Below are 26,776 nucleotides of genomic sequence, written 5' to 3'. Positions count from 1 at the left end.
TAAATCATAAGATGGAGCTGTGATATATTTGAAAACTTTTAAATTACGACAAATTGTCACAAAACAACAGATTGCAGTAGCTTCAAATACGTGCGGATTTTTTATTTGCATAAGCATAATTTGTCTGAAATAAATCCAAAGAAAGATAAAAGATTTATTTATTTATTAAGTGCATTAATTTTCATATTTGCCCCCGGTGACAGTTTTGGAGGAGGAGGGAATCCTAAAAATTGGAAATAATATCATTAACATGAGAAAGTCTTGTACACCTTTGAATGCTTAGGCGTGTGTGAGTTGACCATTTTGTCCTTAAAACGTATAACACAAAAATGTTTCATGCATATTCTCACTTCAGGTTCCATTATATTCATGGTTGACATTATACCATTTACAATTTTCAGTAATATGAAAAATCAATAAATTTGGCCATGCGAAATACCTTTCAAATGTGTCACAATGACAAAGTAGATGTGTTTGGACAATAAGTTTTTATCAAAAGTACTCGACGACAGACTTTACACTTGAAACTAAACAATATGTTTTATGTGTGTTATCTAGGGTTCTTAGTCTTCAACTTCGTCTGCCCCTCAAGGAAATATTTTTTAATTTCTTTTTTGTTTTTTAAATGCCTTTGAACATTTCTTTAAAGAAGTGGGGAAATTTGCAAGAAATACAATACACAAATGACGAGGTATAAGTTATGGTTTTTGGGTAAATTTATATAAAGTTCGAAGTGAAAAAAAATATATTGCTGCCATCATGGATTGCAAAGTGATTGGTATAGATCTAAAACGAAATTATCTAATTTTTATATTGAAATTGATAGGGAATATACAGAAAAAAATGAAAATCATTAGCATACAAGCAAAACCTTTATTTATTCACCAGCTTTACTTTCTGCCAAAACACAGTCAGAACTTTATGTGTAATGTTGTTCTTCTGATTTATGCATATCAATTTGTGTGATCTGAATTGTGTTGACAAAGTAAATGTTGTGTTTCAAAATAAACTCATCATAGATACCAGGACTAAATTTTATATATACGCCAGACGTGCGTTTCGTCTACAAAATCTAATTAGTGACGCTCGAATCCAAAAACGTAAAAAAAAGTCAAATAAAGAACGAATTTGAAGAGCATTGAGATGTCAGCAGTTCTTTATTTGAAATGAATCGTGTTTCATATATAGTAAGAAAAGCAGCCAGAATTACATCAAAATATATTTCTTTCAAAATATTAAGATACAAGTCATAAATTATCGCTTCGATAAACTAAAACAGTTGAAATCATAAAAAAATCGACTAATCTATAGTTAAAGCACCGTTGCATTTTACCAGATAATTTCTGCTGTTTTTTTAAATAATTTTATTGGAATTCAATACGTTTCCAAATTGTACAATATGAGTACTAAACTGTTCTTTTTTATGGTTATGCACATACAATAATGTAATGCCGACATTCCCCCCTTTTTATAGTAAACCTATGTCTGTATAGTTTCTCGAAATTATTGAGGATAAACGATAGATGTTAGTGAGATGTCTAATGTTACAAGTAGTGCAAGACTTGTCATTTGTTATTTTGGCTGTTGTTTTCATGATACGACATATTTGTGTATGTTAGTTTGTAAATAAGTTTTAGTTTACGTACTGATTCCGTATTTTCGCGGTAGTTACCTTATTATACTATAAACTCAAATAAAACTGTTCTAATGATCTACTTATAAATTTAAAGTCGAAACCCATCTTTATTGATGAAGATCAATCATTGTTTACAAACAGTATCAACATTACGGGAGTTTCCCTAATATGATCCATGGTTGCCGATTGGTAAACAATATGTAACAAGCTCTGTCATTGGTCAGTCGAAAGTATAAATACCAAAACAACAACAGACACGACGGAGTGTTTGGTTGACAAGAATGGGTAGTGACAAACTTTAATAAATGCTGGAATATGTAGCTTATTGAACGTTACCTTAATTTAAGGTTGTCGGTGCTGGTGCAAACTTTAGGTGCCAAATCGGGAGCAAATCCTTGGTGCAAACTTTAGGTGCCAAATGGGAGTAAATCCTTGGTGCAAATATTTATTGGTGCAAACTTTAGGTGCCAAATCGGGAGCAAATCCTTGGTGCAAACTTTAGGTGCCAAATGGGAGTAAATCCTTGGTGCAAATATTTATTGGTGCAAACTTTAGGTGCCAAATCGGGAGCAAATCCTTGGTGCCAAATATTTATTGGTGCAAACTTTAGGTGCCAAATCGGGAGCAAATCCTTGGTGCAAATATTTATTGGTGCAAACTTTAGGTGCCAAATCGGGAGCAAATCCTTGGTGCAAATATTTATTGGTGAAATTGATGGTTTAGGTGTAATTCCTGGGTGTAAATATATTGCTTGGAGCAAATAATGTTTTAGGTGAAAATCCTTGGTGTAAATATTGCTTGGTGCAAATAAATATATAGTTTTATGCAACTTGTTTTGTTAGGTGAAATTCCTAGGTGACAAACTTTAAGAAAGTCAAGTATTTAATATTTATTACGGAAGCTTTATGGTAGGAACGATTTTGTGATTACCTTTAAAGAATTGTTGATTGTTGATTGTATTTATTATGTCTTAAGGAATTGAGACTTATTATAAACTGTGGATTAGTGAATCTGGTTGATTTACTTTAATGTGATCGAGTTTAGCGCTACACATTGGTAGTTTAATAATATTTAGATAGTGACAGAGTAAAGTCTCTGTTTAGGTTAGTTATAGATAAGACCAACCATACTAGGAACCGGACTAGGCCAGGAACAGAGCTGTACCACTACCAGTCCAGCATTTTTATAAATAATAATAAAGCATCTAAACTGTTCTATTTCATGTATTTTATTTCACGAATATTTAGTAAATATACAGTAATAACAAAACAAATATAAAATCAATATCGGTAGAGTGTTTTGGTCGACGGTAAACCAACTAGACGTCGACCCTAATATTTTATCCTAAAATACATACACACAATAAAAAGATCCCTTTACTTTATGTTCATTGTGTTCTCTGGTGTCCGACTCTAGCACCCGAGAGGCAGTGTTACAATTGGTGGCAGCGGTGGGATAAATTTATAGAGTCAGATTAAGTTGAATATATATAAGATCATAGATAGAAAATAATGGACGATTCAAACGTAGTTACGTTTGGCCCACACTTGAATGAGACACATGGTGATGCTGAAGCAACTATTCATGAAAATGAAATAGACGCTCAAGGTACTGAAATTTTTAGAAGGACAGAGAGAATGATGGCCGAAGCTAGGGCAGAAATTAGGCTTCGGATGGACAGATGTTTTTCCGACTTTTCAAGTGATATGAGTAAGATGTTTGAAAAGTTTGAAAAGCACACTGTTGACACTAGGTCTACCCCAATTTTAGGACGGGGCAATGAAAGTTCCATAAATAATAATATGGGACCCGATGTTAGACATGATAAGGATGATCAGAATAATAGTCATTTTTCTGAGGTCCGACGGTCAAAATCTGAAATTTCTTGTAAGATTAAGCCACAAATCTATGACGGCTCTGATGATTTGGAAGAGTATTTGACTCAATTTGATTTGTTGGCCGAACTTAATGTTTGGGACTCAAAAACAAAAGCACTGCTTTTGGCAAGCAGTTTATCAGGGAACGCCAGGGCAATACTTAATGAAATTACAAATGGGGAAAGACATGATTTTGACAGTTTGGTCACCTCTCTTAAGAATAGGTTTGGTTCAGTCAATAGAGCTGAAGTGTTCAGAGCAGAGTTGCAAACACGAGTACGATTTAAAAATGAAAGTCTGCCTGAATTAGCTCAGTCTATTAAGAAACTGACACGTAGAGCTTATCCTGGTACCTCTCCACTGGTTAGGGACACATTAGCTTTAGATTCTTTTATTGATGCAATACCTGAGACAGAAGTACGTCTCAGATTAAGGGAGGTTGGACCCAAATCAATAAATGAGGCAGAACATATTGCTGTCAGACTCGAAGCATTACGAGTTGCTGATATACGGAAAGGCCGAAATGTTCGCATTGTCGATATTGAAACGGTTCAAGAGCCTGATCTGAAACGGGAAATAAATGAAATCAAACAAAGTATTGAATCTTTGACGAATGAAGTACTTATTATCAAAAATCAAAATGATCAGCAATTCCGAGGAGATAATAATTATAGAGGAAATAAAAATAATTTCAATAGAAATTTTAACAATAGAGGAGCATTTCGTCGTTAGGAAAACGGACAAATGTCCAGTCAGGAGCGAGAATGATTTCTCGACACTGTGAATACTATTATTTTAATATTGTGTTGTGCCATCAAAACAGTTGTTTTGTTTTGGCTACTATATAGATGTACATGTATATATGCATTAAAAGTTCGCACGCTCTTTTTAGTTGGAGCTAGTTTATTTAAATTTTTATTGTGAATACCGAATTGTTTTGGACAATTATTATACCAAAACAGATGTTTTATGTATAGATGTCATGTTGATTTCCTTTCACAAAGGATTGTTTAATAATTAAAGATGATGTTGTCCTTTGTCTAAAAATCAGAGGTAATGCCTCTTGCTGTAGAATCTCCGTAGCAGAGATTGTAGAAGTTCCGCTCTAGATATAAATGATTAATAAAGGCAAAAACTGCAGTGGCGCTAAACACTATATTTTTATAATTTGTTTAGAACTTATGAACACGTTAAGTGAATATACTGATCTGTACTGGTCATTTCTGAGGCAGAAATTAAAACAAAATAGAAGGTCAACTGATAATTTGGTTAGAAACTCTGGTTGTAAGTAGTGCTTTATACAATTGTTGAGCACACTAGCATGATGCAAAATATTATTACGATCTTAGTCGGTAGCCCTATCAAGAGAATGTTCTCAAAACTCGTATTATGAGTAAAATGTGAAAAATAATAATAATAAAAGAGTATGTAGAGTTGAGCTAGATGATAAAAGCTCAATACATGACAAGAATGTCTCAGTTAAATACTGATATGTAGATATTTTGGCTTGGCCAGTCAAATATATACCTTGAAGGTATGATTCTTGAGAATTGAGCAATAAGAATTTAGTAGACATTTGATCTGAAGATAACGAGAGGTACACAACGAGGCACCTTCCGAAAGAAAGGCTGCGTGTACATGTCATATTTTCCAGATCAGATAGTAAAGTTGTAATTGATTGCTCAAAAGAGATAGACACAGGTTTGACCTAATTTCTGGTCAGTGTCTATGGAGCAAAGCTTGACAAAAACGGGTTTGCTTAAATATCTTTACAATGTTTGCAAGCCTGAATATTAGTACATGTATAAAAGAGAGAAATAGTCTAGGCAATGTAAAATAATGTTGTCAAAAACTGGAAAAATAAATAGTAAAGAATAATAAATTGATAGAAAGAGAAATTTGCCCAATAGAGATAAACACCAGTGACCAGATTATTGGTCGATGTTTATGGAGTAAAGCTTAGTAAAAGCGGGTTTGCTTAAATATCTTTACAATATTTGTAAGCCAGAATGTATAATTTAAATTGAAATAGGTATATGTAATACAAAATAGGGCTGTATAGGAAACTAAGAGAAAAAGAAAGTAATAATTATTTAGGGAGAGATAGAAACGACAGATTTGTTCAATAGAGATAGACACATGAGTGACCTAACTTCTGGTCAGTGTTTATGGAGCAATGAATGATCAAATGGTTTTGCTGGTGAAACATTTTACAATGTTTGCAAGCCTAAGTATCAGAAGTAAAAGAAAAAAAACTGAAACCAGAGTGGACAGAAATCAAAGTACAAAAGTTCTTTAAGTGTAGGTTGTTGACATGAATGAGTTTATTCGTGTAATTCTTTTTGTATTTTCGTCAGCTTAAGAAAAATAATAATAATGAATTGGTTGTACTTTAATTAAATCTTACAAACGAATGTATTTGGGGACCAAATCCTTAAAGGTGGGGGCAATGTAATGCCGACATTCCCCCCTTTTTATAGTAAACCTATGTCTGTATAGTTTCTCGAAATTATTGAGGATAAACGATAGATGTTAGTGAGATGTCTAATGTTACAAGTAGTGCAAGACTTGTCATTTGTTATTTTGGCTGTTGTTTTCATGATACGACATATTTGTGTATGTTAGTTTGTAAATAAGTTTTAGTTTACGTACTGATTCCGTATTTTCGCGGTAGTTACCTTATTATACTATAAACTCAAATAAAACTGTTCTAATGATCTACTTATAAATTTAAAGTCGAAACCCATCTTTATTGATGAAGATCAATCATTGTTTACAAACAGTATCAACATTACGGGAGTTTCCCTAATATGATCCATGGTTGCCGATTGGTAAACAATATGTAACAAGCTCTGTCATTGGTCAGTCGAAAGTATAAATACCAAAACAACAACAGACACGACGGAGTGTTTGGTTGACAAGAATGGGTAGTGACAAACTTTAATAAATGCTGGAATATGTAGCTTATTGAACGTTACCTTAATTTAAGGTTGTCGGTGCTGGTGCAAACTTTAGGTGCCAAATCGGGAGCAAATCCTTGGTGCAAACTTTAGGTGCCAAATGGGAGTAAATCCTTGGTGCAAATATTTATTGGTGCAAACTTTAGGTGCCAAATCGGGAGCAAATCCTTGGTGCAAACTTTAGGTGCCAAATGGGAGTAAATCCTTGGTGCAAATATTTATTGGTGCAAACTTTAGGTGCCAAATCGGGAGCAAATCCTTGGTGCCAAATATTTATTGGTGCAAACTTTAGGTGCCAAATCGGGAGCAAATCCTTGGTGCAAATATTTATTGGTGCAAACTTTAGGTGCCAAATGGGAGCAAATCCTTGGTGCAAATATTTATTGGTGAAATTGATGGTTTAGGTGTAATTCCTGGGTGTAAATATATTGCTTGGAGCAAATAATGTTTTAGGTGAAAATCCTTGGTGTAAATATTGCTTGGTGCAAATAAATATATAGTTTTATGCAACTTGTTTTGTTAGGTGAAATTCCTAGGTGACAAACTTTAAGAAAGTCAAGTATTTAATATTTATTACGGAAGCTTTATGGTAGGAACGATTTTGTGATTACCTTTAAAGAATTGTTGATTGTTGATTGTATTTATTATGTCTTAAGGAATTGAGACTTATTATAAACTGTGGATTAGTGAATCTGGTTGATTTACTTTAATGTGATCGAGTTTAGCGCTACACATTGGTAGTTTAATAATATTTAGATAGTGACAGAGTAAAGTCTCTGTTTAGGTTAGTTATAGATAAGACCAACCATACTAGGAACCGGACTAGGCCAGGAACAGAGCTGTACCACTACCAGTCCAGCATTTTTATAAATAATAATAAAGCATCTAAACTGTTCTATTTCATGTATTTTATTTCACGAATATTTAGTAAATATACAGTAATAACAAAACAAATATAAAATCAATATCGGTAGAGTGTTTTGGTCGACGGTAAACCAACTAGACGTCGACCCTAATATTTTATCCTAAAATACATACACACAATAAAAAGATCCCTTTACTTTATGTTCATTGTGTTCTCTGGTGTCCGACTCTAGCACCCGAGAGGCAGTGTTACAATACATCCTGGTACATGCAACTGATGAAGAAACAGAATGTGATCAATTTGAATTAAACGCACAACAGACTTCAAACCTTTTAAGTAATACAAAAAAAAAATGTAATGATAATGGAAATGTCTGCATTCGTATTTCTCTAAATAAGTGTGACCTATCACATGCATGTTACTCATAAATTAGATGTATCGTCAATGAGGACATTATATAGTTCATATCTCTCTATTTCACGGGCTTTGATGTTTAACACATTAGAAGTGCCCGATACGATCTAATAATATCGAAAATAGAGCTTGATTGCTGTCAATTAATTGAATTTGCATTGCATTATTGTGTTAATGTAGTCCAAAGCTTTACACATTTAAATTGAAAGCAATATAGTATCTATAAACACAAAGAACGAAAGTGTTTATGATCGTATTTCCATGAATCAGAATACAGCCTTGCTATATATGTGAAAAAATACCATACATTTCATTGCATTCATTATTTATATATCAATAGCCTTTGATAAAAAGTCTGTGTTGTTACTTAAAGCTTCTTAAATGTTACCTCGGACACAAATAAACTACTTTGATATACTTTGTCAATTTATCTTAATGTCTTTTCTCTTCATTTTTACTGTAATAAATTTTAATTGCACAAATGATACGTTTGGTGCTTTAATTGAAGTTATCTGTGAATTGTGTTGCAGAGTATTATTTGTTTTTATTCTTTAAGCCATGATATCGGTCCTTTACGAATGGATTGGACCTTTAATGTGGCGTTTGCGTCTTAATTAAAATCCATAGATTTTTTTAATAATTTGTCAAAATGGAGTTTTATCATGCTTTTTTAAAAATACAATAAAAAGGATGTGTTATCAGATATTCTTTCACGCTATAGGTTGCGTAAAATTGTCAGATAATAATAATGTGATAATGAGAAAACCACAGCATAGAATTTAAGATAACATATGAGAAGATAGCTCTCATAACCTGACTTCGAATTCAGATAAGATAAAGAAAAATTAGGGTCACCGGACTATTTTTCTTGCCACATATTAAAATAAGTAAATTCACAACACTTTCTATTGTAAATTTACTTTATCTGAGTTATCTCCCATACTATCTCACCTTATTTGGCCAAGTGTGGTAAAAATGAATCAAACAAAAACCTTGTGTTTTTTAGAATATACAGTCGTAAATAAGATAAAAACACATAATTTTCTATGTTAACATTTGTAGTCTTACACGTGAATTACATAATACTCTCAACATTTGCACATTTCATTTATGATCTAGACCAATAGTTATCTGTTGATTGTTATATCCAAGTTGGAAAAAGACACCCTAGTCACCTTACGCCGACCGTGCAAGGGCTGTATAGCCGTTGAAGGTCCTTAAAAACTTTAATCATCATCAACCACCTTTTAAAATGTATTATTCTCTTTGTATGCATTATATAGAAGTAAAAATAAATTCCTATTTCGAGCAAAAAGAGTATCGTTATTTATTGTAGCCTGCAAATCGAACGTAGATGTCTTTAAGTTATTTTTCCCGTTTGTCGTTTAATTGATTAATGCACTGCATCTCATTTTAACTATTCTTAAAACGGGTATACTCACTCCTGGTAAATACCTATGGAGTATAATTCATCGTTCCCTTCGTTTATATCTACAATCCTTGAGATTGCACAATGTGTTTCTATAATAAACACTAAAATCCACAAAAGCAATGGTACGACGTGAGAACAAATTCAAAACATGTTGCATATTATCAAAGCTTAACAGTTTTTCTAATAACTTTAAAAAAAAGTTGTGAAATATATAGAAATGATTTTTTTTTTTTGATTTTCATACAAGCTGATGAAGTATTTTTTGTTTATCAAACCGAAGTACTAGTAATATGTTAAAAGGTAAAACCAAAGTTCAAATGTAAGCCGTGTCCAAAATCAACAATAGTTTGTTTGAATATTAATTATGGGTTTTATTAGAAAGTTCTAGTAACAAGTTAAACCCGTCCTGGAATTGTACCCAAAACGAAGACGTTATCAAACTTAAACGTCATAGACATTGCTATTTCTTCAATCGTAGGTATATAAGATGTTAGATGTTTACATGTAAGAAGAGCTTGCAACATTATTCCCCTAATGCATTTTTTGTCAATAATTTATGTTATCTTATAAATGATCATATTTTTATGGGTTTTCTTTCTTTGTTGTGGTTGTCTTCAACGATGTTGTACTTTGTTTTACTTTTCACCATGCTCTCAAATGTTATCTTTATGAAAACTTTATTTATATATCCTTGAGTTTGCTTACACATACTCATATTTGAGCGTTACTGATGAAGGTTAATCAAGAAAGCGCTTCAGAAGCATGACATTTTTAAGTGTTGTTTATACTCATAAAAAGTCATCTTTCAATTAAATAAGCGATTCAACCAATATCAATAATTAATACTCAATTGACTAAACTGATTACTCAATAGTTGTTAAGAACAAATCAATAGTCATGTTAAATGTTATTTTATAAGCGAAAGACTATACGGTTCCCGAACAAATAGTTTGTATTACTCAATCAAATTAAATTTCAATTCTTTCTTCAATGATTTCAATAATAAGTTTGCGTTCAATCCATCAGTTTATCGAATGATGTCGACTTTGACGGATATCATTTTTGTGCTGATTCTAGAAGGTAAGTAACAAGAACAATATTAGAATAATGATGTTTTTTATTGTCATTTTAATTATTTTTATTATTGTTTTATGAGTATTATTATCATCTTTTTGATCAAACTTCAACGTACGCGTGGTTCTATTATTTATTACCAAACTCAGAGAGAACAATGCTTTATGTTACGATTTCTACTACATGCCACTTAGCTAAAATGAAACCATATACAATAAATCTACGTCTACCGCTGCAACCACCTTCATCATTTTTACTTATAGTTGTAAGACTACCAGTATTTTTAACCTATTAATCTTTGTTGAATTTTAATTTTTCAAAATATTTTACCGAATTGATGTTTGTTTAAAACATATTTCACATTACATTTATTGCATATAAGATAATAACCATCACTGGAAGTAAACCAATCTAATGTTCTCATTGTTTTCCCCTGTTTACAAGCTTTAATAGTGCTGTCAACTTCAATGTCCAAAATATTTATATAAACACCAAAAAAAAACCTGACTGAATACTGCTTTAGAACAAACGAGATATTATTCTTAGACAATTAAATGCAGGATAATTTCATACAACTGTCGATACATTATGAAACCGGACGTGACGGACTATGTTTTTGGTGGAATTACAATGCCTATCAATTATAGGAGTATTAAGTTGTTGACAAACATGTTGGTGACCTATAGATACTTGAATCAAAATCATTTGGACTCATTTGATAGTTGTCGTAATGAAAATCATACGCCAGCTTCTTATGACATATATATATATATATATATATATAAAATGACTGAATAAATAGTCAACGATCAATCTTACAGGGCGATGGATCATGTAATATGATTCTGTACACTACAAAATATAATATATAACAAGTCAAAAAGGGTACAACATCACCATTAAATAACTATAAAATATACAAATATTAGATATTTCGGATAACAGATATCCTTCTTCAATAATAGCACGATGTCAAATGAATCATGTCAATATATTCAAACTGAGATACTTTTTCTAAATCTTGAATTTATACAATTTAAGCGAACACCACAGACGCTGATACAATTTTAAAATTTCCAAACACGGCGCAAAGATTACTAAGATATGCCAAATGAAAGTAGTTATTTTCGTTGTGAACTGGCACAACTCTAGATTTCCAAAGGTTGTGACAGTTGAGATGTTATAACTGCATTGAGGGCAGTCCTCAAACAAAAAGATCAAAAATGTCCTAACCGATCCAGGATGGTATAAATTAGACAACGGTAGGGCAATTACAACAGAAACTACATATTTAAAGGCATACGATACAGTTTTGATCCTGTATTTACAAGTTGATGAAAATTTGCATATAGGCTATTTTTTACCTGATTAAATCAAATATGTAATAAAACATATATACCTTCATGTGCTACTTTTTGAGTTAAATGAGGTCGAAATTTTGTATATACAAAAATTGTATCAGCGTCTGTGGTGTTCGCTTAAATTGTATAAATTCAAGATTTAGAAAAAGTATCTCAGTTTGAATATATTGACATGATTCATTTGACATCGTGCTATTATTGAAGAAGGATATCTGTTATCCGAAATATCTAATATTTGTATATTTTATAGTTATTTAATGGTGATGTTGTATTTATATATATATATATATATATACTCATTTTTTTTTCAACAAGATGGGGTTAAGTTGTTAAGATTTAATTTTAACCCCATCGCATGTTCATGTGCATATGCCAGTTGTTGTCGCATGATAAATATTTTTATTATACTTCACGTTAAAATGCAATATTTTGATTGGTTAATACGAGGGTGTTAATTTACTCTATCACATGGCTGCGAGGGTGATAATTTATTTGAATGTCACTCTTTCGTCCAGACCAATCAAAAATCGATAATTTAAGGGACAATGTAAGGAATTTACATCAAGTTATTAAAGACAATGACTGCTTAAGTTCTACGTTTAGACTCAGATTCTATTATTTGACTGTCAAAATAAAAAAAAAATATAATACATCTTGTTTCACTTCTGTTGATTTTTCTAATACCTGTAACGTTGTTATGTACGTGACGTCATAGAAAACACTTTTAAATAAAATTCATTTGTAAAAGACAATAATAATAGGACATTCAGTACGATAAATTAAATAACACATAGTTGAGAGGGTAATAGAACAGATTGGTTTCCCTTGAAAAAACATTGTCAACATTGACTTTGCCGCGGTTGACAATGTTTTCTCGGGGTACCAATCTGCTCTATCACCCTCTCAGCTATGTGTTATTTATATAATGTTACGTCAATTAGATAAATCTGCTCTCGTGATAGGTCTATTATGGTACCTGTTAAATGTAGTAACAATTTTGTAAGTGATTTAGCATTTTATTCAAAAGCAATGTAAAATTATGTTATATTATGAATTTAAACGTCTCCTTTGTATTTATAAGTGTCATTACTTATCTTCTATTTATTTTATTGTGTCGTATGTCATATCTTTATGTTTTTTTTTAATTCGACAAACACAATTACTTATAACGTCAGCTTTTGTACAACAGCTATCACACAAATTTAAAAAGAATACACGAAATTAACCTTCTCAAGAACTTAAGAGACTAAAGAATTTCACTTTTCGATAGTTATATTATAGATAAAAATATCTTCTCTGGATGCTAATATGAAGGCGATCCAACTACAACGAACCATTTTGATTTATTTCTATTTTCAACATAATTTGATGCACACAGATGTTTAAGAAAGTTGGTTGATAAAGAAACTTGCTGTTGACATAAAATATTAGCAGAGGGGAAACAGAATAGGTCAGCAACAGTTGAGTCAATGCAAGACATCAACTATTTTTTTCTCTCGGTCTTTAGAGTGTATTGATGGAACTGCCGTTTTTTGCGAATATAATTCAAGTTTGTACTTTAAAATGTAACTTTCAATGACAAATTCAGGTCAAATATAAAATTAAAGTTGTTATTTTGAAAACATACATTAATGTTTAAAACATATTCAATGACATCAAATAATAAACAATAGAGTTCGTTCGATTTCATATTGATAAACAACTATTTATTAAAAGCAACCTTTAAATACTTATCATTAAATACATTGCTTTTTGATTTTATTTACCTCCCTAATTGGAGCAAATCATATGTCTATCGAATTTACTAAAACGAAAACAATAAGGCTTCATTTGATATTTGAGATATAATTAATGATGACTAAATGGATCTCTTAACTTCCAGGTTTTTCAAGATTTCATGGCAAAATTGCACATTAAATAATGGATAATGAATTGTATGTTCATAAAGTAGCATAGTGGTTGATTTCTGAACATGTTTATATTTAGAGACAACGACTGCATGAAAAACAACGAAATATTAAAAAAATAAGAAGAGGGATAATAAAACTTATAGTTAGTATCGAACAAAATTTTTAAATATTAATATTACTAATTGATATTCAGAACAATTGCTCAAACACAAAGAGCGTCTGAGTTATCTATATAAATGCTTGTTTCGCTGTTAAGTAAATATGATTATGAAATTTATATCAAATTATATAGGGACTATTTGCTAATGCACTTGAAAAAAAACCGCAAAATGTTATGATTTTTCGTAACAATTTAAGCTGCTAAATTCATGTATATTGCCACTAGTCACGCTTTGCTGGAAATCCTTTCAAACCTTAAAACGAAATCCAATTAGGTCCGACTATAAAACATCTCTGTCTGACAAAAAAAATCGATTTCAAGAGAAAGTTAAAGACAACTGAGACCATTTATGGGCACAACTGGGAGTTGCCTTATTGGTAATGATACCACATTTTCCTATTTATATAGTAAGTGAAAAAAAAAATGCTTCTAGATATCTCTTACAGAAGATTACCATTGACCATTGATCTTTTAAGAGGGCAAGGGTTTGTTGCTTATGACAAACATATCTTCCAAGTATATTAAGATACAAACATATTTTTGTCAAAACATAAAGAAACAATGATTATATTTTCAATATCAATGTAGTTTTGAAATAGTTTTCGTGTATACCTTTCAATGGAAACAAAATATGATTTTTAAGAAATTAACAATCGAACATTTTCAAAACCGTGTCTCAAACAATATTTAAACAAACAGGCTAGGCCGCAATACTACTTTGAGAATATGAAAAGTGTTTGCAGGAAAATCAATTTCATCTCTTTTATAGCTCAGTTTTGATCCCAACCAACACACATTATTCTTATTTATACTGCAACTAGCTGTGTTTTTTTCCTAAATATAGTAACATAGCTATATTTTGTATAATGTCAATTTCATCATGGAACACTTTCTCCACAATAAAGAGTCCATTAAGGGATAAAAACTAGTTTGACATTTGTGTTACGATTTAAAAAGCTATAGATATAGGAAGATGTGGTGTGAGTGCCAATGAGACAACTCTCCATACAAATAACAATTTAAAAAGTAAACCATTATAGGTTAAAGTACGGCCTTCAACACGGAGCCTTGGCTCACACCGAACAACAAGCTATAAAGGGCCCCATAATTACTAGTGTAAAACCATTCAAACGGGAAAACCAACGGTCTAATCTATATAAACAAAACGAGAAACGAGAAACACGTATATATTACATAAACAAACGACAACTACTGTACATCAGATTCCTGACTTAGGACAGGTGCAAACATTTGCAGCGGGATTGAACGTTTTAATGGATCCAAACCTTCTCCCTTTTTCTGAAACAATAGCATAACATCACAACAAAGAAAAACATACGATAAAATATCAATTGGCAGACTTAACTCGATCAAAAAATGTATTAATTTAAGTTGAAGTATAAAAACAATAATTGGTCAATGTCATAAAAATATAACTTTTTTTGTACTCGGCGAAAAAAAGTTTCTCAGCCTCATACAATTTTTTTTTTATATTTTTCTGACATTGATCTAATATTATATATTAATAGATGTAAGTCAAGATATGACGAAAGCTGAACAATATCTGTGACATCCTTTATGCATTAGATAAGATCAATATTTATAGATTATCGTTGATCATCTCAACGAAATGGATTTTTTCGCTTGAGCCGGGACGTCGAAAGCGAGAAAGGCAATCAAGTTGAGTTGACCAATGATAATCTGTTTATCGCTATTTTACCCATGACGACGTTGTCAACTTCATGTCAATTTCGTTAGCAACGCCACGTGCCTGCTTAGTTTCTAGCGATAATTTTCCATCTCAGGCGAGTAGCATTATATGAAAAATTATCACAAAACAAATCAAAGAAAAAACGCACAAAATAGCGATAATGTCACATAATTAAAATTACATTGAGTTTGATAAATACGGCGCATCAGAAGCGTTTTCTTGATTTACCATTATCAAGAATTTTTTTTAGAAATTTCCTTTGTGAGTTTCACCTCGGACTTTGACTTTTTAATACAGTCAAAATCAAACGTTTTAGACCAACAAAATATTGAAAACTTGAAGTCATGGCAACATATAATTATTCAAATTATTGAAAAACATCGTTTGTATAAATAAACGCAACAGTATAAAACCGCTGTTCAAAGGTCATAAATCGACTGAGAGAAAATCAATCCGGGCCACAATAACAACAAAAGTAAAAAACTAAATCAAATCATACTAGTTTCTTTCTAATTGTCCATAGATCTAAAGCTACTAGGTAGAGCTTGCCTCGTACCAATAAAAAATTATCTGTAAAGAAGAAGAACCTCACTGTAGTCATATGGATATGCCAATAATATGTTACAAAACACGTACTCCAAACGTCAAACAACTGTTGCCAACAACAACAATAAAAGTAACGGCAACCGTTTCAGATAACGTTTAAACGATGACCGTTTCAGAGAATGTTTGTTGTTTTAATCATAGTGTTTTTTAGAAAAAATTTCAAATGGTGAGCATTAAATTAAACAATAAAAAAATGCATTGTTTAATTTTATGAACCTTTGCGACACTGGTCTTACACAACTCAACTGTTTCTGATTCGGTCGTCAAATGGTTACTTAGAAGGACATTGAGACTTAGGACAAGAAATAATTTAGGAATCATAAATCGATATCCGACATAAATCCCACAACACCATTCACAGCCCAAAGTACCTATCTAAGAGTATTCGCACTTACTGAAAATTAGTTGGAGATCAACAATACAATTTAATTGAATGGTTGATAGGTGCATTGTTGATTTTTTGGCTCCGATACACAATAAATTCAAACATAATATTGATATTCATTTATATGAATTCTTTATTAATTTACTTAAGGAATAGACTGAATGAATTCATATTTTTCGTTTTTTAAAGAATGTTTAATATTATTGAAGTGTTTGTATAGACTGCAGTCAGGTCTCTAATTTATTGATATTTTACGACCATTCTGAATTAAAAATACATGTTCTACAAAGCGGAACTATATATGTGTTTATCCGTTTACAATAAAGTACGTCTAAAATAGCCACTAAATCATTCATATTGTTTGTTCCATTTTCATGGGATTTTAATCAAAGAGTTTTGTATTCGATATTTAATAAGATATTTTCAAGTATTGTGAATATTTGTTTGAAATGATAGCTTTGCATATTTAGATAAAAAATAAAGTTGGTTGAAGAGTTGTCCCATTGGCACTCATACCACATCATCTTATATCTAATGTCATGGAATATTTGGTACATTCTAACACTTCCTCCATACAACAATTAATTATAGGTGACGAAAAAAAAATAAAGTATAATGTGTGTTCTTAATGCATTCATCTTAGTCTTATGTATGCAATAGCTTTTGCAATAAGTGGAGAGAAATACAAACCTTTTAATTGTTCGAAAACACTAAAGATTATATACCCCAGGGATATATTACCTTAACTGTATTCGGTAAGACCTTTAGAAATTGTTGACCCATAATGCTCTTCAACTTAAGACTCTTTTTGACCTTTTTACTTTTTTATTCGTTACTGTGTCTTTTGCAGACAAAAAACTCACATCAGCTGGCGAATACAATTATCAGCCTTGTTTCTTTGAAACAAAACTGAATATGTTTCTGTACTCATAACATTTTGAAATACATACCCGTCCAAAGACATGAAAATAAACGAAAGACAATATATTTTACAATTTGTATTTCTAATCAAATCAACATTAAGTGACAACGGTTCATTAAAGTCTTGTTAGCCATATTTTGAATATAAAAATCAACAGTGCTAAAAAATATGGTAACGCATTACAAATGTGTTTTAGAAGCTACAATGAGAAATACATTGAGCTGTGTTTTACCCAAAATAATCTCATGGGTTTGTATCGAAGTATACTAAATGAGAAATCTGAAAAGATTACTACATTTATATAATGACACAAAATAGTATACGTCGAATAAAATTAAATAAAGACCAATTGATGAAATTAATATTAAAGCCAGAAACCATCTTGCAATGAACAGTATTATGAAGAAAGAAACGTGAAAGTCCTATAACAACTGAAATAGATATTGAATCGTTGTAATATTTACTGACACAAACAATTAGCATAACACGATAGAAAAAAAGTGAACTACCATTATTATACAATATATTTACATAATGACATTTTGAATTGAATTGCCAATAACAAGGCACTGATATTTTAAGCATTGATGTCATATTGAAAAGTACAAACCAACAGATAAATATCTTCTGTTTTAATCAAATCTAATAAAATATTTTTCATACAAAAGTTGGCTTTTAGATATTTTTGTCCAAACACAAAGATAAAAAAAACACAAATAAGGGTCAAGAAGCCGTGGTCATTTGATTGATAGTATGTATCATATTTCAATTTTCATTTGTTAATAATGATTAAAAACTTTTAAAAATCGACAAAATGTCTTTGCATAACAGAATCAATTAAAATAATGTTCGAAAATAAGGATAATAATTGGTTTATGCTCAACATGCCATGAAGATGATTAATGAGATGCTTGTATTCATCTTAAATTTAAATGCCATTTACAGATTTATATCTAATCAAAATGAATCAATAATTCGTTTAAAAAAATAACACTAATTACCAAAAACTGTTGGACTTTACAGGTGATCACTAAAGCCTAGAAAACAGCAGAATCAAAAGATAAAAAAAACAAACACCAAAACACAAATGATTAAGAGTTTTTAAAAGAAAGAAAAGGATAGTCGAAAAATACCAATGGGACATTCAAACTCAAAGTCGGAAATAAACTGACAATGCCTTGGGTAAAAAGACGAATATAATAAAAACTGTACACAAAACATAACATAAAACCCTTAAAGACTGACGAAAACAAACCACACCAAACATTGATGTCGATCTTAGGTGTTCCGAAAGGTATGAAGATCCTGATTCACATGTGTCACCATTCATGTTGCTCATGTGAGTACAAAAACTGTAATAAGTATAATTCGGTCGCTCACATTCGGAGAAAAGCGGTCTTGATTGTAGTTACGACGATTGGAACATATCCGCTATGATCTATGAAACGGATATCCCATAACGGTCAACCAAGGCATGATGTTGTACGTAAACTTTACGGAGGGGTTATTTTAAATTCACTTTTTCTTTTTCTTGGTTTAATAGCTTCCTTATGATCATCAGCCCTCATTATAGGAAACCATGCCTGAAAGTAAATACGTGCTATGGGATATCTTATAAACTTGAAGATATATGTAGGACTCAAATCTATGGTGGGTTACAAATCTATGGCAGATCCCTAATCAATGGCGAATTTGAAGTCATGCCATCCCAAATATCTGGCAGATTTTTCACAATCCTAATCTATCTCAAGTTTTGTAGTTTCCTAGTCTTTGGTGGATTTTTATTATTTCCAAATCTATGGCAGATCTTGTGCAAATGGAAAACAATGCAGTACACACACGACTAATGATTTGTCCTAAAGAAGTTGACATGTACCACAAGGGGAGCATGTCTATAAACCTTTGTGAAATAAACATTCCATAATGGTAAAATCGTGAACAATTCGTAAATGATGAATTCATAAAGTTACCTTAATACAGACTGCAAGACTGAAATGGTGTGCCCCGTAAAAATAAACATTTTCTAATCTGTGCATGGTACATTGTACCTGTTAAACCCATTCATTGATCAAACTAGTAGGTCCCTTTACAAACAAAAAGGAAGTTTTTTTCTAAAACAAAAATGCTAGATAAAAATGAACAGTTTGAATTTTCAAATAATATCTATTTCATTGTTGATATATCTTTTTTTTATTCGAAGACTATTTAAATCAAACTGGTAACCGGTAATTTTTTCTTTCACTTTAAAAACTTTGCCAGCAGTAGACAATTAACTATAACTCCTTTTCTAAAAATATCATGTACTGAAAAAGAGGTGTCATTGTTCATCGCGGGGTTCTGACGGTACAGCACATTCTATCCCTCTTCCTAATAATAGTTCATATCTTCCTGTAAACCTTCCTCAAATTGTTTCGAGGGACATATCTTCATCTGGAATGGTGCTAAAATCTATGGGTTTCACCATCGTTAGCGGCGGCGACGATGTAATATGGCGTTATTCAATTGTGACGTTACGTGTTAAATCTGTCATAGATTTGGAGAAAACAAAAATCTGCCATATATTTGATTTGTTTGACGTTTGTAGCGTCACATTTGCCATAGATTGGGAATCTACCCTAGATTTGGAACCCGCCATAGATTTGAGTCCTACATATATACTTCATATGTATGCGCTGCCGGATATTTACAATTAACGTTATAAACATGTATCAAAATATCTTTTTTTAGTCACCTAATGCTATGCATATCGAAATACATCATTAAGTGGAGGTTTGTGCGTTTGTGCTAAATACAGTAATTTGTTATTTACAATTAATTGCTATCTCTTCATTGAAGTATTTTTTTTTTATTCTTTTATATTTTATTACTTGACATTTTTACACTGCAGCTGATATACATAGGTTTATAGCGTTGTGAAATGTTATTGCAGACATCAATTAGAATTTAGAATAAGAAAACGTTAAATGGAACTTTAAGGTTTCAATTGTATGCTTTTACATTTTTAGTGACCTTTATAGATGCCACTGAAGTATTATGGGGAAACAAAGCAAACTTAAATGGTTATTCCTTTAATAAAAACGAATCTTTCACAATAACAACGCCTTATAGAACTGATTGCGCACGATCTTGTTGGGGTATGCCACTTTGTACCAGTTTTACGTATGAAAGCAAAGTAAAGACTTGTAAAGGATATACTGAGGAATTCGCTGATGCAACACATTCCATTGCGACGGAAAATGCAGAGTATTATGTGATTAACAATGGTTAGTAATGATTTGTTGTAATATCACAATTAACCTTATAAGTCATTCAGATTTCAGACAGGTTTCAGACCATAACTTAAATGAAAACAAATGCTAGACTGTATTAGTTGTAGCACAACTCTTTTAATACCGTCATATATAGGTATAGAAAGATGTGGTATGAGTGCCAATGACACAAATCTCCATCAAAGTAACAATTTATTAAAGTAAACCATTTTAGGTCAAGGTACGGCCTTCAACACGGAGATTTGGCTCACACCGAACAGAAAGCTATAAAGGGCCCATCAAATTAATAGTGTAAAACCATTCAAACGGGGAAACCAACGGTCTAATCTATATAAAAACGAAAAACGAGAAACACTTATGAACCTCATTAGCAGACGACAATCACTGTACATGAGATCCCTGACTTAGGACAGGTGTTTGCATTTCGTTTAAAAAAAGTATAGAATTATAAGCTCGATGCTCTTAGATTAGACTAACACCATTTTTACACATTGTTCGGATACTTCGTTCATACAGATATGTTTTTAAAAGATTGCTGATTCATTAATGTGTTGGAGGCTTGACATATTTGTTGAATAAAATAATAATTTTAAAATGCACTAGTTACTATAATACTATTAATATTCTTAAATCATTTTGTTCAATATTCATGGACAAATTGGACACTATCTACACGATAACTTCCAAATGTCAGGTTTAAGTTAGATATTCATCGATATATTTATTTTAATTTTCATATTGAATATTTAGTTTTTAAATCGTTTTAGCCATTCAATTTTGACTCTCAGAATTGAAGATTAAGTTTAATCATAATCCATTTTTATAATTTATATTCATTCCAGTTAAAGTCTGAATGACTTTTGAAGTACCAAGAGTACCAAGAGTAAATCTGGGAACAGAAATATATCAATACATATTTTTTCATTGTAAAGACACATATCAAACTTAAAATGAGGCTTATCTTCGTCAAAATGCAATACAAAAGCAAATGCCAAATGATTCAAAACTTGTGGTTTTACATTGAAAATCTATTGTACCAAAAACAGGAATTAAAACACCAAATAATGTTTATATTTCGTTGATTTACATGTATGTTCTGATAACAAATGAAGGAATTGAGATTTATATTAACCGTTATTTTCGATTCTTTTTCCGCAATATTCATATTCCTCAGTTTTGTAGTTAATTGCACCGATGTCTTTAAATTAAATATTAACACAGATTAATGAAAAAAATCACGAGTTTAATCGCTATTATATTTTTAACATAATTCAGTGACGGGATACACAGACTGTAGTGACGTAAAGCACAAGCACAGTGGAATATATAGAATTTTTCCTGTTGGAATTCCCGAAGGACTGCTAGTATACTGTGACATGGAGACTGATGGTGGGCATTGGACAGTAAGTTGTATATTTATAGGTATCTTCTGCTTTTGTATTGTGTAAACCAACTTATGTTTTGCGACAGATTTATTTTCTCGTTTTTTTCGAGTAGAAAAATAACGCGAAAATAAATCGCCGCAAAAATGATAAACTAGGATCTTTACATATAGTAAATAAGAAAATCACGAAATTATGTAGCCGCGATGTGACCAAAGAAGCGTAAAACGCGAAATAAAGTATCCACGAAAATACGATGGTTTACAGTATTCTTAACTTTGAAAATAATGTCTCTTGTCTTGTCCTTTTATAGGTAATACAAAGAAGAATTGATGGGTCTGTCGACTTTTATAGAACATGGCAGGACTATAGCAAAGGATTTGGATATCTTATTGGAGAATTCTACTTAGGTAAATGCATATTTATAGGGAATCTCGTAAAATTTAACAATGCATGTATGCTGTGACGTTAAGGCTGCTAAAACTCGTGGACCATTAGATGGGTTTGGCTCTTATATTTGGTCCTTTATGGTTTAATCATCTCTTCATTCTTTGTTTTTAGTTTTGGGTTTTAAATATTTTGAACTCGATGACCACCGCAAAACCAATAATTGTCGTATCTGGTGCATTATATTGATAACGCTAAAATTATTTTCGTCCCTTCAATTAAAAAGTAAAATCACAAAAAATACTGAACTTAGAGGAAAATCAATTCGGAAAGTCCATAATCACATGGCAAAATCAAACAACAAAACGCATCAAAAACGAATAGACAAGAACTGTCATATTCCTGACTTGGTACAGGCATTTTCAAATGTAGAAAATGGTGGATTAAACCTGGTTCTATAGCGCTAACCCTCTCACTTTAATGACAGTCTCATCAATTTCTGACATATTTACATTAATGCGTTTAATAACAGACACAATAAATATAATAGTCAAAATATGGGTACATCAGTCATCATCATATAACAATTTTAAAAGGAACAATCTAACAAAACATAAAAACATCTACTATCTACGAACACATTCATTGATTTGAGTGTCTGACATCAGAAAATTCTTTACGTCACATAAATTTGTCGTTCAATGTGCATACAAACAATTTTAAAATTTACATAGGAATATTAGCATACAGGGTTAAAAAATCAAAAGTATGTAAGAATAAATTTCAGAAATAGACCGAGATTTTAACTAGTCCAAAAGTTATATATAGAATTTATAATAATCCAAAAATAGTTCATTCCACTACGCGATTGAATGATGTTGACGTTTGTGGTTCAACGTATATTGTAATTCATAATAGAAATATATCATAATGACATATCATAGAACAATATCATTCTGACGGGATCTTTTAAGGTACAGAGTCACGTTATAAGAACAAAAAAAAATACAAAAAGTCGCATGTACAAAACAAACCACCAAAAAATTAAAGCCAAAACAAAGACATTGACGAGATGTATAAGTACCGAGCCACGTGAAACGGATATAACATAAAACCATTCAACAGTAAAAGTAATATTAATAATAGAACAAAGACAAATGAAAGAACTATAAAACACGTTGTTAAGATGATAAACAACATCAGTACGCAGAATCTATACATCAAGACCATCGTGTATAATTTGAGAAGTTGATACGGAATATTTATCAACAAGGTCTTGGTACTTTCCGATGAACTTTTTTAGAAAAAGGACGAGACGTTCTTTGACATACCCCTGGTTCATCAACTTACTACTCAGACACTGATGACGTTTTACAAAGTCTGAGTAGGAGCTGCAAGCTCTTGAATATTGAATAAGTTGGGAAATATATATCCCATATGTAGGTGAAGTTGCTATATTGCTACTAAGGTGGGGGAAATTTATAATTTCAAAATTAAAATCGTCTCGTTTGTCATAGATGCTGGTACTGAGATGACTGTGTAAGTCAAATTCGAGATATAAGTCTAAAAATGAGGCGGAGGAAGCCGTGTCTGTTGTTTTTTAATCTCTAGCTCTGGGGGATATATTAATGGGACCCAATCAGAAAAGTTCGGATTGTTTATGGAAAGAACATCATCAATATATCTGAAAGTGAAATTAAATAATCTGGCTTCTTTGATCCTCTTTTTTTTTGACAAGTGTCTGGAGGAACTCCGATTCATATGAAAATAAGAAGAGTTCGGCAAGAAGAGGCGCACAGTTTGTTCCCATAGGAATGCCGACAATTTGTTGGAAAAGTCTACCTCCGTACTCAACAAATAAAGTCGTCTTTCATAACTTTGCTTCTACAAAACTAATGATCGATTAATGATAATGAAGGTGCATTTCCGTATTTGAATTGCAGATTACATAGTTAATTGCACAAAAAGTTGTGTTTTAATGTATTAACTAATGTTCTCTTGAGATTTACCGAAAAAAAGAGCATTCCAGAAACACATATCATACTATTATATATAGGCACATATGCTCCGAGCTTTGAGTAAATAAAGTACTTTGACCTCTAGTGGTTTACTTTTACAAATTGTGACTTGGATGCAGAGTTGTCTCATTGACACTCATACCACAACTTCTTATATCTAGGATATGTTTTATTACAACAAGAAATGTGAAACAGTTTGTACCTTTACAGAACAGAAAATCATTTAATTAAATTCTGTTCCTGAAACACCAATAATAGTTATCAAAGGTACCAGGATTATAATTTAGTACGCCAGATGCGCGTTTCGTCTACATAAGACTCATCAGTGACGCTCATATCAAAATATTTATAAAGCCAACAAGCAACAAATGGAAAACAACATTGGCAAGTGTTCAGAAGATGAAAAAATAACTAACAGTTGGAATGAATACTTGCAGTATTAATTCATATTATAAATCCATATAATTTAAAACAGAAATTAATGTGTGAAATGCCTAAGAATTTTTATTTTTTAAATTATCAGATGCTTTCGAATAAAAAATATTCATTAAATTTAAACCGTTTCATTTGGTTCACCTGACGATCAGCATAAAGAGTCTAGTAGAAATATTAATTGTGTAAGCATTCTGAATAAAACTATTAATTTAAGATTTGTCATTAGGCTTTTAAACATTTAAATGATGATATGCTATGTGCATTTACATAGTTATTACATCAAGTCTTTTAAAAGATATGTAATTGAAACAACCATAACGTAATTTCTATAGTAGTGACGTGCATATTTTGGTCTATTAATACTGTTTCAGTCATGTAGACAGCTGTGTGTGTGAAAACAACACAATCATAGAAACTATCAGACTATATTTGCCACTAACAGTGATATTTTCAATCTGCAAACTACGAGTTGCTTGTCAACTTTAAAAGTACAAATAAACATCTAAATTTTGGCAGATAGTACAGTACGAGTAAGAAATAGGACACTGGAAATGGGAAAAACAGGCATCTGTTCACGTTTTTTAGTCTTCCATCAATGTATACTATTAAAACAAATGAATACGATAAGCAAACTTTCTCATCTCAGTAGTATCCATATATTTTTAAACAAAAAGGGATAATAAAGGAGATTTATCCTCGGTCCCTTATCAATGTACACATGTTTTTGTTATCATATGATAGGATGCTACCGATCGATAAACTATCAACGTAGGAAGGATTTCACAAATTATTGACCGACAATCGTTCATATGGTTTATTAATGATAAGTTATTCATGAATGATTTTTATTTGTTAAGTTATTCCATGACAAATGCATCGACACGACATATCTTGTAATAAGTACTACCAATGTATATGGTATGCCATAAATCATACATGTCTGGTAACTTTTAATTGTTAAATGTCATCTCATTTATAAACGACGGGGTTTTTTTAAATCTCAGTAGACCTTTAACAGATTTTTATTGGATATTTGTTTGAATTTTGATGCTAACATTCGAACAGTATCAAAATAAACATTATAATAATTTATTTGCCTGGAAATACTTATACTGTGGATTCATTATTATTCGTTGGGTGTCAATTTTCGTGGTTTTAGTTGGGACAGGTGAACCACGAATTCAAATGTTCAACGAATTACACATTTTCTATAGGTTTTATAAACAGAGATTGGCAAAACCATGAAATCAAATATCCAGGAAAATGCTGGTTTTCCTCAATCTACGAAAATTCATACCCACGAAAATAAATTAATTCACAGTACCTCATACAGTATGTTTGATTAAAGTTGTTGATTCCTTTTGAAACTTTACAAAATCAATCAGTTTGGAGTAAAATTCTTCTTGTCATTGTACTTTACTGGTTTGAATGTGTGAATAGTTTCAAAGGTTCCAGGCTTATCATTTTATACGCCAGACGCGCGTTTCATCTACATACGACTCATCAGTGCGCTCAGATCAGAATAGTTATAAAGCCATATAAATACAAATTTGAAGAGCATTGTGAAGCTATGCTATTGACACTTATCATTGGTGCCTAATTATTCTACAAATGCATTCTAAAAGAAAAAAACACAAACAGAAACAGAAACACAATACTACACAAAACGCAACATAGAAAACTAAAGACTAAGCAACACAAACCCCCACCAAAAACTGATCGTAATATCAGATGTTTATATGCGGTCCTAATGATAAATTATGCAATATAGACAAGATGAGATGGTACGTTGGCAACTATCAACCAAATATCCAAATTAGAAGAATGTAAACTGCTACAGGTTTACGCGTACAGCAAACTGTAACTGCAAGTCAGGCAAATGACAGTTGTTGTCCATTCGTTTGATGTGTTATCATTTGATGTTGCCATTGATTAGGGACTTTCCTCGGATTTCAGTATTTTTGTGATTTTA

At 31.4% G+C, this 26,776-nt stretch overlaps 2 protein-coding genes across 3 annotated transcripts; both read left to right on the top strand.

Moving 5' to 3' along the window:
• Nucleotides 1–3,142: 3,142 nt before the first annotated feature.
• LOC143047755 (uncharacterized) lies at nt 3,143–7,371 on the top strand. 2 transcript variants are annotated; one of them, XM_076220992.1, is made up of 2 exons: nt 3,143–6,566; nt 6,820–7,371. In XM_076220992.1, the coding sequence occupies exon 1, from the start codon at nt 3,148–3,150 to the stop codon at nt 4,243–4,245; it is 1,098 nt and encodes a 365-aa protein (XP_076077107.1). In that variant the 5' UTR covers nt 3,143–3,147; the 3' UTR covers nt 4,246–6,566; nt 6,820–7,371. The 2 variants fall into 2 exon arrangements, with proteins under 2 accessions (XP_076077107.1, XP_076077106.1); XM_076220991.1 differs by having other exon boundaries at nt 3,143–6,657; nt 6,766–7,371.
• A 2,788-nt stretch (nt 7,372–10,159) lies between these two features.
• Nucleotides 10,160–25,038, top strand: LOC143049514 (angiopoietin-related protein 7-like). The gene is made up of 5 exons (XM_076223121.1): nt 10,160–10,264; nt 20,319–20,576; nt 21,858–21,985; nt 22,278–22,374; nt 25,019–25,038. Exons 1-5 carry the CDS (start codon nt 10,219–10,221, stop codon nt 25,036–25,038), a joined length of 549 nt encoding a protein of 182 aa, XP_076079236.1. The 5' UTR covers nt 10,160–10,218.
• The last annotated feature ends 1,738 nt before the right edge of the window (nt 25,039–26,776 follow it).

This window comes from Mytilus galloprovincialis, chromosome 10 (assembly GCF_965363235.1).
Source record: "Mytilus galloprovincialis chromosome 10, xbMytGall1.hap1.1, whole genome shotgun sequence".
Taxonomy (NCBI): Eukaryota; Metazoa; Mollusca; class Bivalvia; order Mytilida; family Mytilidae; genus Mytilus; species Mytilus galloprovincialis.
This window is presented reverse-complemented; position numbering and strand designations above follow the sequence as displayed.

Bases quoted from the DNA above. Each gene is read 5' to 3' on its own strand.
- LOC143047755 (XM_076220992.1), top strand. From the start codon at position 3,148: ATGGACGATTCAAACGTAGTTACGTTTGGCCCACACTTGAATGAGACA.
- LOC143049514 (XM_076223121.1), top strand. From the start codon at position 10,219: ATGATGTCGACTTTGACGGATATCATTTTTGTGCTGATTCTAGAAG. The intron at 20,577-21,857 runs GTTAGTAATGAT...AACATAATTCAG, and splicing joins GTATTATGTGATTAACAATG to TGACGGGATACACAGACTGT. The intron at 22,375-25,018 runs GTAAATGCATAT...TATTAATTTAAG, and splicing joins TATTGGAGAATTCTACTTAG to ATTTGTCATTAGGCTTTTAA.